The 15,072-nt window shown below is 44.2% G+C and overlaps 1 protein-coding gene across 1 annotated transcript in view; it reads left to right on the forward strand.

The window, feature by feature from the left end:
- Positions 1–11,558: 11,558 nt before the first annotated feature.
- SLC22A16 (solute carrier family 22 member 16) overlaps positions 11,559–15,072 on the forward strand; it is a 35,168-nt gene continuing 31,654 nt past the window's right edge. Inside the window, exon 1 of the mRNA XM_053939142.1 lies at positions 11,559–11,656. Coding sequence (XP_053795117.1) covers positions 11,607–11,656 — 50 coding nt within the window. The 5' untranslated portion in view covers positions 11,559–11,606. The remainder of the gene's footprint in view (positions 11,657–15,072) is intronic.

The raw sequence follows: 15,072 nt of genomic DNA on the forward strand, positions 1-15,072 counted from the left end.
CTTCAGTGCTCCTCTCATGTACCCACTCATGTACATACAAAGGATCACACTAGGAAGCAAGCGATATAGATGAAGTTGCAGCTTTTTCATCTCTGTAAATCTAGCCAGGGCTCCCAAGTGAGGTTTGGGATATTAGATGGACTGTAAAAATCAGCATCTGCACAAGCAGGAGGTTGTCTGTAGCCTGATGTTAGCATTTATTTTTGTTTTTATTTTTTAATCTCTTCTCAAACAGGCTGTCTTGCTGCCTCCCTGACTGCAGTGCACGCATGCATGTCGGATGGAGATAAAGTATCACCATCTACTGGCGGCTGGAAGGATAACGGCAGAAAATTTTAGACGGTAATGGTGCTTTTGCCAGGTACCGGTGTGAGATGATGCAGAAAGCCCTGCTCCAAGGACAGGGAAGGTGGCTTACAGCCTCCTTGGTTGTGTTAGAGCAGCTGAAGCCTGGCAGGTAATTTCTCATTTCCCCTTGCTGTGGCAGTGCCTGTATTGGTCCCGTGTGTGGGAAAGGTTGGTGCTCCTGGCACTGTTTTTCCCTGGGTTTGCATGACACATGATGGGCTGAAGTAGTTGTGGCTTCGCTGCCTGGAAATGAGAACTGAGATCTGAGCCCATGAGCCACGATGCCCCAGGAGAGAGCCAGTCCCCCACAGGATGTGGGCTCAAGTCCCTGGGCTGTGAAGGGCTCCAGCCAGCTGGACGCCTTCCAGGCTGTGAAAGCCAGGTGTCAAGTGCAGAAAAGATCCTGGTTTTGCTATGCCCTTTGCAGCAAAGTAACCTGTGAACCCAGAGCAGGGGTGTGTGAAGGTAGGAAGATGATATTTGCTGCTCTGATTCAAATGTGTTGATAGGTTGCTGAGGTCATCCAGGGATGTTGCAAGCTGTGATGACCCAGGGGACAGAGAGGAGATGGGGGGGGTCACCTCTTGGTGTCAGGGAGGGTGTTCCACAGCTCACAACTTTGCTGCTGTCCTTGCCTAAATAGTGGAGGAGAGCACAGCCATGGCTTGTATTGTGCTCCTCAGCAGAGGCATGGGGTCCTACAGCCCACGCGCAGCCCTTGGCAGGTGAAGGCATGGGTGAGCATAGAGACAACACTGCTAGGAACAGGATCTTTGCTCATAGCTATGGAGTCCCCTCCACTGCAGTCAGTGAGAGGCAGTGGTGTGCAGGCAGTGGCTCTGAGCTGCACCTGTGGTGTGGGCACACTTTTATTGAGCTCAGAGAGCAGAGACCACGGAGCTGACCACCAGCAGCGTGCAGGGGATCACCCACACCCACCTGGGATAGCTTCCCCTGAGAGCTGCTCACAAGTCCTAGCTGGTCTTTAGCCAGTGCTCACCAGCTCCTTTAGAATTTGAGGGAGATGGAGCAGAGGAGAAAGGGAGATGATGGGAGAAAACAGAGTGAAGGGTTATTAGAAGGCAACTGGGAAACTGAGAGGAGAACACCCAAGGATTTCATGGGGGTTCTCCTTCAGCAACAGCAGCTCTTGCTCTGTTTCCTCAAGATACTCATGCGACTTGTTCTGCTAATAAAACCTTGCCTTTGCATCACATGAGAAGCGTGTCGAGGTGGCAACCACCCTGGAAGTTACAGTACAATGTACACAGCTTTATTCCCTACATGGTCATTCATCCCCTACTTTCTGGATGGGTTTTGAAGCTGGGGCCAAGTTTTGTGTTGCTGCAGCTGCCAGGGTTTAGCAGGCACACAGTCTCTGCTGAGACAGTGGGATAGAAACAGTCTGCACATACCTTTGTGTCTCTTGTCAGTAAAGGTGCATAGCAGATGTGTCTCTTCTTCCCAAGCTACTTGGACGTGTTGTGTTGAATATTCCTTAAAGGAATTCCTACTACCAGCAGCACCCAGCAGATGGATCATGTGGACTTCTTGCATAGATACCATCATGCTCCACTAAATCTTGACTTTGCTTCTGATTGCCAGTTAAAAGGCAGTCAGAGAGAAGAGGGATTAAGAGCCACCCCATCTTTAGTTGTTTTATGCTTTTTCTTGCTGAGGACATTATAAATTCTCTTTAAGCACCATCATCTCCCCTCCCCATTTGCAAAAGGCCACAGTAAAGCTGCAAGAAACACCTCCAGGTTTCAAGGAAACACCGCTCAGGGTGAGCCTCTGTCCATCCACCACTGCTGTTTCCCTCCTTCAATCTACTGTTCTTGGCATTTGCAATGTGCCATAGCAATCACAGCTCACACCTGTGCACAAGCAGTGCCTGTTGCTCACTCCAGTGCCTGTTGCCTATGGAGCAACAGCTGAGTTAGGAGCTTGTGCTGGGAGCCTTCTCTAACACTGTCACAAGGCATTTTGGTCTTGTTCCACCTAGCTGCAGAACTCCAATACATCAGATTTTCTATGGAAGGGACTTGCAACCTTGGCAGTGGAAAAAGCAGCAAGTCTCAGCTGGAAATGTCTGAAATGATGGAACTCAGCAAGTTTCATCCTGGAAATTGTGGGCCTGTGGGCTCCTGAGAAGTTGAAAATAGAGCAACTTGTGTTGCTAGTAGATGAGTCCTTGTCGGGCAGCCAGGGAGTAGTGCTGAGCAACTGTTTAGGACAAGTGTGGGCTCCTCTGAAACTTTGCCAAAGTCCTAGCCTTTCCACAAGATATTTCAACATCACTGAATTGGCAAATTCTAATTAAAAAAAAAATATTTCAGCTCATTTTTCTTTACCAAGGAAGAGACCCAGCTTGTTGGAACAAGCACTTTGGTAACAAATCCAAAGCCACAAATTTTCCTTTTTTTTTGGTCCCCTCTATCTTCTTCATGTACGCTTCAAATCAATCACAGCTTGATGTTTTTCAAACAAATGGAAGAAAATGCAGAGCCTCACTATTTTACTTCTTTAATTTCACAGGCTCTTTGCCTGTTTTTTCCATTTGGATTGAAGTAGTGTTGTAGGATGGTGGACCCAATTTTTCCATCTAGCCAAGTTTATGTCAGGAGTAACTGTCTTGGGATGATTTTTGTTTGTATATTGGGGAATCTCAGAGAAGCAGGTGATGTATAGTTAGCACACAAAATCACTCCTTTAGTTTCCTGAGTTGCTGAGTTTTGAGCTGTCAAAACACTGAGTGGTTTGATTTGGTATTAAAATCAAGTGCATTTTAATAATGCCCTTTGGAAAACTCAGCTGTGTATCCTGTGTGGTTTGTTTTGAACAGAAACAATATTTAGTACCTTAAAATAATTGTCTTGAGAGGACTGGAAGTCCTCGAGCCTGTGCAGTCCTAGTTCAGTCACTCTTGAGGCAGCTGAACAAATTCAAAAGTAACAGGAGCAGCATCCTGAATAATCACTGCTTTCTGCTTGAAATCTCACACAGGCCAGCATGATGGTGTAGGAGGAATACTAAATAAACTGTTAATCCCAAAGGCTTGGCAAGAACTTGCTGAGCATACCTGCCTCACTGTGGTCTTACAGCATATAGCAGGCATCAGAAATCCAGTAAAGGAATAAACTGGGTCAACTGGGAGTAAAGTAACTGGAAAAAAAAAAAGTGTAGTCCAGGTTATTTTCACTGCGAGATTGAAGAGCTGAGTGTATCAAAGTGAAAGCAAAGCAGCTGAAATGCCTTGGATAGGATATTGGCTTCTCTAGCACATCACCAAAGTTCATTTGTACTTTCATATTTGTCTAAAGAGCACAGGACCCTGCAAATCTGGAACAGTCACACATGCCAGTTTCAGAAGTGAAAAGGAGGGACAGCTTCAGCTGGTGTCAGGTTAAGCTAGCAGTGGTTGATAGCTGCTTTAAGCAAGGAGTGGCACAGGAAATGCAAAGGTTTTTTGGTGCAGGGTGTATGTGCTACAGAGTGCGAAATGACATCTGTTGTGGGATTCGCTACTCAGATATGATTTACCTTCTACAGGAAATCAGTTACAGTTAAGTGCATAATAGCCAAAATTGCCAGTGAACTTTGCTCAAATGAATTTACAAACTGTGTAATTTTTCTTGCCTCTGTTGTCTAGGAGTGGTGGTGTGCCTTCAAGGACAGACAAGACCATCTCTTGGTAGGGATTCTCTTGGAAGGTCCTTGTTGCAGTGTTATCCATCTGTGCTGCCTGGCTTTGGCATTATCTTCACCCACTTCTGCTTCCCTTGTTCTACTTTAGCATGGAAAAACCCATCTGGAGTATTGCTTCATGAGAGTGGCTTCTCCATGCCTCTGAAGAAACAACAGACCTGGCCACATGACTTGGCACAAGGTTTTCTATTGGGGTGTGCTTTGGCAAGGTTGTAAAATAGGAGTTTGGATTTGCTTTCTAGCCATTTGTGGATGTCACCTGCCTCAGCTTGGCAGCAATATGTATATATATATATATATATATATATATATATATATATATATATATATATATATATATATATAAAGTGTTTATATGGCCAACATCAGCCTGAGATTGAGTTTTCTGAGTGAGGGATGCTTGCATGTGTCATCAGCCTCCTTTTTCTTTGACTCTTCATAGCCTAAATGCAAGCAGCCCAGTGAATGCAAATTCACCCATGGCATTTTGTGTCCCTAAATGGTATGCAGAATAATTGTGCTTCTATAATTGTGTGTGGTAATAGTTTTTGAATCTGTTGACAAACTTGTCTAAAATCTTTGACTTCAAACTAGAATTTTTGGTGAGAGTATCTGAAAACATCTGGATGCATATCCACATATAGACTCCATGTGATTTTTGTGAAACACACACAAAATGTGTCTCTTGATTTTGGTACTTTTCTTGCACTAAGGAAGTATTTTTTTCTCAAAAATTTCAGTTACTCTTCATTGCTCTTTACCATATGTTAAAGTCATATTGCATTAGAAAACGAGTAGCTCCTGTTGACGCATGGTCTGCTTTATTAGCCAGGGTGTTATTTTGCAGTGTACAGTACACACAGTATGCATTCCAGATCCCTGAGGTGCTTGTTCTTGGCGTCCTTCCTGCTCTGAAATCTGTGCTGCCACTTCCTCCTTGCTGAGACCACCAACAGACAGGATCTGGGAGTCCAAATGCAGGGGTTTAAGATACTGCTGGCACTCAGGTCCAGCCCATGTGTCTGCCAACACAGAGAGGGCCAAATAATATGAAATCTGAACCTCATCCAGGCAGTTTCACAGACCATATATTTGCTGAGGCATCAAGCAGAGGGCATGGAGCAGACACCTGGTACTGGTATCATCCTCAATCACTTCATCTAACTCTGTCAGATCTGTGTCCTTTGTTAATCATGCTAAAGAGCTTAAGCTAACATGATGTGCTGCTGTTTTTTTCTGCACTGTTAAGCACTGGTAAGGAGCCACAATGCTTTTCTTTGAGGTCCCAAAGAAAGTCCAGTTTTCAAAAACAGCTCCAAACATTGGCATGGCAGCAGTGAAAGGAATTCAGTAATTGCCAGTGTGGTTTTAACTAATCAGCTGCAACAAACGTTTCTCCTCATCAATTTTCTCACTGAATATATTTGTAAGTTAGAAGGCACATCTTGCATGTCTGATCATTTGCATAATGAAAGATACAGACTTTCAACTTGGTTTATTATATAACTCATTTGATAAATACTATCTGTACATGAGAATATCTCTATATAGAAAATAGATGTCCATCTGTAGAAGATAAAAACATCTAATTTGATGATATTTAGAAAATTCCAAGGAGTGGAGAATCCATCAGTTCCTTTGGTTGATGGTTTCAGTAATTATTTACAATTTCTGCTATGGCCATGGACCTTGTTTCTCATTTTAATGAATCTGGCTTAAACCTTCAGCTTCTAGTTTATATTATCTCTGTTTCTGCTGGTGTATAGAGCCATTTGGTTATTGTATTTTTTCCTTATTCAGGTTCTAATGTAGAATAAATTCTAGTCACTTCTTTGTTTTCCTTCTAACAAGATTACAAAATTGAACTGTGAGTTCCCTTCACCCTCTTTGAAGCATTTTCTTATCTATATCTTTTGGTAGGAAAGGTACTAAAGATCCAAACATAGCCAGTATAAAATGCAGGATATTCTAAATGATGCATATTCTAAAGAGGCCTTCTCAGTTCCCCAGCTAAATACAGAATAAATAAAGAATAATTTGCTAGCACTGCTGTTGCAATCACTTCTGCTGTTTTAGGAGGTTTCTAGGGAGTTCACAAGGCCACACTGTCACTTTACTGGTCACATTAGTGTCCAGGAAGTTGTGGTGAAAACCTTAGAACAGACAGAACTGAGAGAATATTTGCCACTGAGCCTGTGTCTGCTGGTGTGCTTTCTGGTGCTGTGCCCTGGCCAATGTGGGATCACGGATAATACAGGAAGGGGGGAAGCCTACTAAGGGAGTAATGATGGAATCATAGAATGGTTTGGGTTGGAAGGAAGCTTAAAGATCATCCAGTTCCAACCCCCTGCTGTGGACAGCACTTCCACTAGACCAGCAGAGCCCCATCCAATCTGTCCTTGAACACTGCCAGGGATGGGGCATCCACAGCTTCTCTGGGCAACCTGTTCCAGTGCCTCACCACCCTCACAGGGAAGAATTTCTTCCCTATATCTAGATCTGCCCTCTTTCATAATAATTGAATAAAAATCAAAGATGGGATTTTGAGTGTGCTGTGTTTTGTTTAATTACAGCACTCTCCTCAGAATTTCTCTTTAAACTTTTGCTAAAAAGTATTTTTATGACCCTATCAGATGGATCTGTCTTTTAGACGACATTCCTGAAGAGCTCTGTTGTGAAGTTATCATGGAGTTTAGCTTCTACTTTCCCTAAAGTATATCCTGTAGATGTAGTCCAAAACTGAAACAATATTCAGATAAATTCTCATTGCCATCTTCCTTATAGACTAACAGGCTTCTGTTACCCCAGAGACTTGAGATGGAGTAATTGACCTGTAAAGATTTCATTGTTTTCCTGAACATTCAACTTACTTTTCTGAATTTCTGTATGATTTTAAGATTATTCAAAGTGGGTATTTAATCATATTGGACCAGTGAAGAAAGTTTTCATGATGAAACACTCTGTTCATATACATTCAACACCTGTATAGCTGCAATAACTAAATACAAAAGCACACTGTGGAGGAAGAACTCTTGAAAATGTGAAGCTGAAGTGGCCCACACTGAAGTGTCATGGTTATATGTATCCTTGTGGTTGCCCACAGTACAGCTAGGAGACACTCTCTAGGCTTTCCAAATCCTATCTGGGCCTTTATTGCACTGAAAACAAATCCTGAGTGAGTTCTCCAGGGGAGCCTCTCATGATTATTCCAGAGCTCTGTCCAGGACACAGTGGAAGAAAAAATATAGCCAAAGCCATAGTGAATGACTCTGGGCTGCTGCCACTGCCTCGTGCCTGCCTGGCTTTGAGCAGCAGCAGGGAGGAAAACAAGGTATATTGAGCATAATTGCAGCAGCTGCCAGCAAACCACTCTCCCATCAACCTTGCTACAGTTCTGGTTCTTGCAGACTGACTGCTTGGACTCCTGAGAAATCAGGGAATTGCAGATTTCCTTCCTTGTAGTCCAGAAGAATCTCAAAAGTTTTTGCTTAGCTGGGTACACGTGCTGATCTGCTTTATCAGCCTGCTTGCTACACTGCTGACCATGTTTGTAAGTTTGTTAAATGTAAAATGATGAACAAGCTACTGCAGGGTAATTGCAAGGCTTCCAAACTGCCAAAATAAATGGCTTATAATGCCTTCGTTTACTTTCTAGCAGATAAAAATAACTTCTGCACCACTGCCTAACCTTTCATAAAGACAAGTTTTCTGCAAGTGTCCGTCAACACCAGCAATTCAAAGGCTGACACACATTTATGCAAGTAAAGCTTGTTTTGGGCTTACTCTCTAGAAGCTGTGTTTTCATTGATAAATATGTTTGCCATGGATCCTGCAGGTTTTTTTTCTTGCAAGGGAACAGAAATTTCTAACTTCAAAACAGGAAGTAAGAGGTTACATTCAAGATGTGTTGTGGTTGATTTCAGTAAGGGTTTTTTTTTCACTATTACAATAAAAGCAGATGTCAAGAGAGCACTCATGATGGAGTCTATGTGAAAGCCTGGGGGAGAGTGGGCAGTAGGTAGATCAACTGTGTTTCTTGTTTCTTGCAGCTCCTGCACTGCTCCTTGTCTCTGATCTACAAACCTTGCCAATGGAAGTGGGGAAACAGATGGGTCAGGAATTGGCTCTATTTAAGAAGTCATTATCTGTGTCCATGGAACTGTGTTGGCAACACCACCAGTTATCTGCCATCCACACCACTTTGGTGTTTTGGGTTCAGCTGCAATGTGAAACTCTGTGTACGTGCATGGATGTATTAGAACCACGTCAGAGGCACGTTCCTCTGACACCTCTCATGTATTGGTGACGCTCTTACTTGACTTAAAAAAGGGGAGACCATGAACAGGCCTTACCAATAGGTGCTGGATTTTTTCTAGTGGGAATGTCAGACTGAAGGAGATTATTTTGTAAGCTGTCTCATCTCCTGTTACACATTGTAAAGTTCACTCCTTCCTCAAGGACTGTGCAGTATCAAATGTCCCTGTTGAACAACAGCCTGCTTGTGAGTGCCAGAAATGAGGTTAACTCAAATTTTCTTGTGATGAACCATTGCGCATTCCCCTTGCAGGATTAAAAGACCAGCATTTTAAACTTCTAGAATACCCTGAAGAGTGTTTGTCTGTTGTGAACACCTTTGATGCTTCCACCTGAAGACATAGGAAAGGGATCACAACCTTGCTTCAGTTTCTTCTGAATAAATCCCTAATAAAATACCTAAAATTCTTCAGTAAGTAGAGTTTAGATGTGGGTGGCCCTCCCTGACACATTTTAATTACAGGAATCTATCATGCCTTCTTTGATGTTCCCTGTAGTTTCTGTTGCACAAGAGTTTATCATGGAGCATCATCATTTGGGAAGAGAGCTGTGTATTGTATGAGAACAGTGCTATGACTATTTCCAGGTGCCTGGTGAAAAACATCTCAGTCAGGAATGATGGGGACTAGATGCACAGTTACTACTTCATGTAGGATTGGCATAACAGGATAGGAGAAAAGGCAAGCTTGAACCTTGTTGTGCATCTTCACAGGCTTGAAAGAAACAAGGCAAATCTCTGACCACCACAAGATTAAGAGAGCAGACATTAAAGACATTACATTAATAACCCTTAGAAATGCAGGCATGTGGGAGTTTGTTATTAACTTTAATAGGAGTGTGTGCAAATTTCTTTCCTTTTCTCTGCTATGGGCAGTAAAGTCATGATATTATCAAAGAGACAAGCATAGAAATGTGTACAAGAATGCCTACAAGAGATTGCAAAGAGAAATTTATGAAAAATTTATTATTTATGGATCTTTTTGGGTTTAAAAATGGCACTGAAAAGGATTAGGTTTTCTCTTGTGCTCGACTTTTACACCAAAATTAGATATTCCCTACTGACTGTAAAGCTACTGAAAACTGATTAAATTACTTAGGAAGCAAGACACTAAAACCAGGCACATGAGCAGCAATGCAATATTTAACCAGAATGTTTACCATTCAGTGGTGTTTGTTTATGCAAATAATTATTTGGCTAGTGTGGCTCTTTGAAGAAAGAAACGCTTTGTTAACGTATCTGTGCTGCATTCAAGCACATACCATTTTAAACCTGAAAAACATTCTGCAGGAAAAAACATGCAAAAGAGACCCCAAAGAACCCCCAAAACCCCAGGATGATTAAATTTAATGCTGGTATTTATAAGGTAAAACTGAAGCAATTAAAAAATTCATACCAAAAGAAAACAGATCTATCCTTAGGCTTTCTGGCTTACATAGCCTAAGAAAGGAACTGCAACAGTCTAGATTCAGTGTTTAAAATGTCTGTTGCAGATGCACAGAGACATATGGGGAGCTTTGTCAGAAGTAGCAAAGCCTTCAGAGCTGGTGGATGAGGTGAGTGGTCTCACAACTCATCAGCTGCAAGGAGCAACCCTCTGCTGAACTCATTATTCAGGTTGTGTAACTTACTATTTGCTCATTTTGCTGGTGTGGTCAGGAGTCACTCAGAGCCAAAGAGCCTGACAAACATCTGCTTTTTCCAGGTCTATGCTGGAACAGATTGTCACCCTGAAGCCCCAACATCTGCTCTGTGCAGAGGAACAGTTGTGGTACTTGCTTGGTGCCAGAGCCTCTTAAAGGCACATTTCCCTGTCAAGCAGCAGAGTCTCAGTGTGATCAGAAGGGTCAGGTTTTGGAGACAGAACGATGACTTCCAGGGATTTAACAGGGATTTACCTCTCAGCTTTTCCTGTGCTTCCTAAAAAATGAAGTACACAAGTAATAAGGTTGAATTTACTAGGGTTTTTTTTTTGGTTTTTTTTTTTTTTTTTTTTTTTTTTTTTTTTTTTTTTTGCTGATTTGTTTTGGTTTGGTTTCGGTCTTCTGTGTTTTTCAATAGAGCAGCCCAGAAAGAGATAATGCAATCTGCTGGAAAATGTGTCTTTCATCACAGAATCATAAAACAGCTTAGGTTGGAAGGGGACTTGGAGGGCATCTGGTCCACCGCCTTTCTCTGAGCAGGGAAAGCTTGTATCTGTCTGAGAAGGGAAATGAAGTTCTCTAGGGAAGAAAAGCCTTAAATATGAGAGCTGCACCTGCAACAGTTTTGGGATTTTTTCCCCCTGTATTTTGCCTGATTATCAGAGCCCAGAGTTACTGGGCTGCTAAAGTGTATCTGTTCCAACAAACCCTTCTGCTAAGCTATTTACAAAGATCTTCTGTTGCAACTCGCTTTGCTAATCCTCAAACAAATTCAAAGTGATTATCTTGGCCTACTATGGGCAAGGCAGAAAAGTAAGTCCAAATGTAACAGATGCTTTGTTACAAATTTGAGAACTAATGACAGTCAAGCAGATATGGGACATGTTACATATTTTACTTTTATTAAATGATAATTCCATTTTTCATTGTGTGCTAAAACTTTGGGGGCGGGGGAGGAAGGTGATGTATCCAAATAGCAGTGCAGATTGTAAAGCTACTAAAAATGATTCTGATATTGCCCTGTGGGGAAAAAAAAAATGGCTTTACCCTCCTTTAATTCAAAACGTCCACTTGAAATACACTACAGCCTAAATATATTGGATTATTGGATTGTTACAGGAGGATGTAAGCACATAACTGCCTCCTTTAATTTCGTTTTAACATGAAAGATATGAACGGACTGAGGCGCTCGGTCATGCGGGAGGTTGAACGGCTCTCCCGGGAACCAAGGCTCCACAGTGGCGACACGGGGGCTGGGACTGGCCCGGAGCCAGCCCGGGGCGCGCAGGGCCACCACCAAGGGAGTTGCCAGGTCCGACTCCCGGGTCCCGCTGCCGGGTCCGGCTGCCGGGTCCGGCTCCCGGGTCCCGCGGGGAGCGGCGGCTGTTGGGCGCGCCCGTTATTCCCGCCCGCCGCTCCCTGCCGCCCGCCCATTCCCCGCGCGGCGGGCGGGGCGCCGGGGCCGGGCGGGCGCTGGGGGCGGGCTGGGGACGGACAGGACGGGACGGGACGGGACGGGAGGGGACAGGACGGTGCCTCTTCCCCGCACCGCCGGGACAGCGACGCCGAGGCTCCCGGCTTGCAGCCGCCCCGCCATGGCTCTCAGCTCCGAGCGGCTCTTCGACTCCCTGGGACATTTCGGCAGGTACTGCGGGTGCCCCGCGCACGCGGCTGTCGCACCCGGACATCCCCGTGCGGGGACTGATGGCTGCCCGCGCCGGCCGGGGGTCACAGCTGCCCCAGGGGGAGACAGCACCGTGCGCCCGTGTGCTCCCGGCATCGCGCAGGCTGCGGGGCGCTCGCTCAGACACGCAGCGGCCGCCGCACGGACACACGCACGGGGACTGTCACACGCACGCAGAAAATGACACACGGCACCGCGCTGTATGAACTCAGGCGAAAATGACAGGCACTGCTGCTTGTTTTTGCGGCACTCGACACTCCCCCCCGCAGTGCACTTTTCCACACAGCGCAGCGCTCCACGCGTGTGCTCACTCACACCGCGCAGCACATCCCTGTGCGTGCCGTGCTCGCACAGGCACCACACAGCACCGATCCCACATGGCCTCACAGACCTGCCGGCACCACGTGCGTGCAGCCACCCCGTCATGGCCATGCACTCCTAGACACTTAAAACTCACACATTTCTTGCACGTGTGAACACACGCACAGACACACACACACACATACAGCCCCAGGGTCTGGAACAGCCTGCGCACTTCAGGGGTGACAGAAGGACAGAAGGGCACAAGCATTATGCAGGGGAGCACCGTGTGACACTCAGGCTGTTTCTGCTTAGGGACGCAGGGTTGTTGAGTGCAAGAGAGGATGTGTTTTTTATTGAGGCTGGGTTTGTTGTCTGTGTTACAGGCATATGGAGCATGTGCATGTATCCTTATCAGCAAGGGTTTACCTGTATGGTAAATGATGTGTGCCTGGTGGCGAGTTTCCTTTGATGTGCCTTGTGGCTGTGGGGGGTGTGTGTGTACAGAGGCCTGGGTTTGTTGGATGGGTACACAGACATGGCATGTGTGTGTGTGTTTATGCTTCTGTAGCTCTGGATGCAAGGCTGGCATCTGAGACCGCTTATAGCAGGTAATGGAGAAGAAATGTTAGGCAAGGAAATTAAGTTTTAGAGGATATGAATATTAAGGCTAATGGGTGCACATCCTCACAGTGAGCTCTCTCCTGCACTTCCATGATGTGCTGATCATCATGGGGTTTGCAGGCACACGGTCCTCAGAGCAGATGGCTGGAATAGACCCATGTGCCACAATTTGGCTATGAGTTCAAGCTGTTGAATTGCCGTGTTGTGCTTTCTAACTCGGTGACCAGTGAGCCAGCCTAACCCACAGTGTTGGTCTTCTCTCAGGGGCAGGCAGGAGCAGCATTTTGGACAAAGCCTGGGAACTCCTTGTAATGGCTGAAGTGCCTGAACTGCAGCAGGAGAGGCTCTTAATATCATGTGCAAGCAGTAGTGGTGGGTATCAACAGCCTCTTCAGATGGTTAGGATTTCTTGCTTAAGTGGCACCTGTGCTTAAATTAGCTATTTGTCTAGGCTGTGACTTACAGGCATGTGTATCTGAACAAATCTCGTTTGTTATCAGTTCTGGGTCAGCCACAAAAATACCTTGTTCTTTGTGAACTAGGAGAGAAATCCTAGCAATCAGTTGATTTTGCTGCTGCTGTTGTTTTTCTATTTTGTGCTCCTTGTGGAAAGCAAGCACTTGACACTGAATACTGAAATAACACAAAAGCAGGTATTTTTAATTACTGGAGTAGTTTTCCTACTTGAGAACATTTATCAATACTTTAGATAAAGTTTTCAAAACTACTCCTTGCAATTAAAAGGAGACCAATTCTACAACAATTACCTGACATCTAGGGACCAAGTTGTTTGAGATGCAGTTCAGTAAGAGCTGCTTTAAGTTTAGGAGCTTTGAGATGAGATGCAGGCTACCAAAATTTGCATGGTCCTGTTAGACTTATGGCTGTTTGAGATTTCAAAGGCCACACTACTGGTATAGTATAACAGTAATTATAATAGCAGCTTATGGTGGGTGGAGCTATTTAAAAATGTTGTAAAAACTTTTTAAAATCCTTTGATAGTGCTAGATAAATCATCCTATTTCATATGAAAAGTTGTTAATAACTGTAACCATCGAGTTAGTTCTGTTCAGTTTGCAGCATCCTGGTGCTGAGAGATAATCAGTGATTCATTTCTTCAGTTCAAGCAATTAACCTTAAGGCCCATATAACCTATGCACTATATATAAATTCTATAGATTGGACACAGTCAGCTTCTGAGCAATCCAAGCATGACTGTCAGTATTTTAAGACTGTTTCAATTTTCTTAAAATCTGACAGATGCAGTAGAGAATGAGCAGCTGTTCATACATATATAAATACAGAGATAGTGTGCATGCATTTTATACACATGTAATATATAGTACATAGCTGTATATAAGTTATTAATATACAGATAATATAGCTGTATTATATGTATAATACAGCTATAGCTGTATATATATCTGATAATATAGCTGTATTATATGTATTATAGCTATATAGAAGTTATTAATATATAGATAATAATATTCATTGATTAAGGTTGTGAATTTTACAGAATTTACATTCACATGGATGCTGACAATATTTTGCTTTCCGTTTGGGCTCTCTTTTACAAGCCTCAGTGATGCCATTGTTCTTAAGAGGGTCTTGAGACATGCATGAACAACCATAAACATGTCATGGCTCCTGTAGCCTATGCCATTAAAGGAAGACTTTATGCCTCTGTTTGAATTTGGGCGTGGGTAGCATCTGTGGCCTATAAATTCAAGCAGGTTGTTTTAAATATTGTTCTTGAGTCTGTGGAGCATGAGATCACTGGTCACTATTGCAGAGGTTGGGTGACAGACAAATAGTGCTGCCTGACTCAGATGGCCTCATCACTAAAGGGTTGCCAAGCCTTAAAGCTCCCAATGTATCTGCAGTGAACTGCACCCTTCTCCCATGCAGCAGATCCTGCCAGACTGCACCTATGGGCTCTCCCTCTCAACCCCCTGCCTCAGCCCCCCTCTGCCCACCCACTCCAAGTCCAAAAACCCTCTCAGGGGCCCATCAGGCAAAACCAGGTGCAGTCAGACACTGGCTGTCCCTGGCAGGCCCTGTGCTGGGAAAGGGGAGACACGACCAGTGGGCAAAAGGTTGGTAGCAAATTGTGGGCATAGTGGGTGGGTGAGCCTTGGGAGATGGCTCACACTGCCTGCACATTGAATTCCCAGGTAAACTAAAGGACTTTTGATCACTTCAGTGACTTTAATCTACCAGCAGGACACAAAATGTACGTATGTGGTTGCTGGTGAGAAACAGGCTATGTATTCTGTTGCTCTCATCTGCACCATGGCAGTGTGCTGAGTGGAGACATGATCTAATCAGGAATGACGGTCTAAAGAGAGATCTGGGGAGGTGCCCCTTATGGTAAGTGTGGATGAGCATAAGGATTTGATTTCCCAGCTGGAACGTCTGGTAGCTCTGAGATGCAGCTTACATGGTACGCA

This window comes from Vidua chalybeata, chromosome 3, assembly GCF_026979565.1.
Source record: "Vidua chalybeata isolate OUT-0048 chromosome 3, bVidCha1 merged haplotype, whole genome shotgun sequence".
NCBI lineage: Eukaryota > Metazoa > Chordata > Aves > Passeriformes > Viduidae > Vidua > Vidua chalybeata.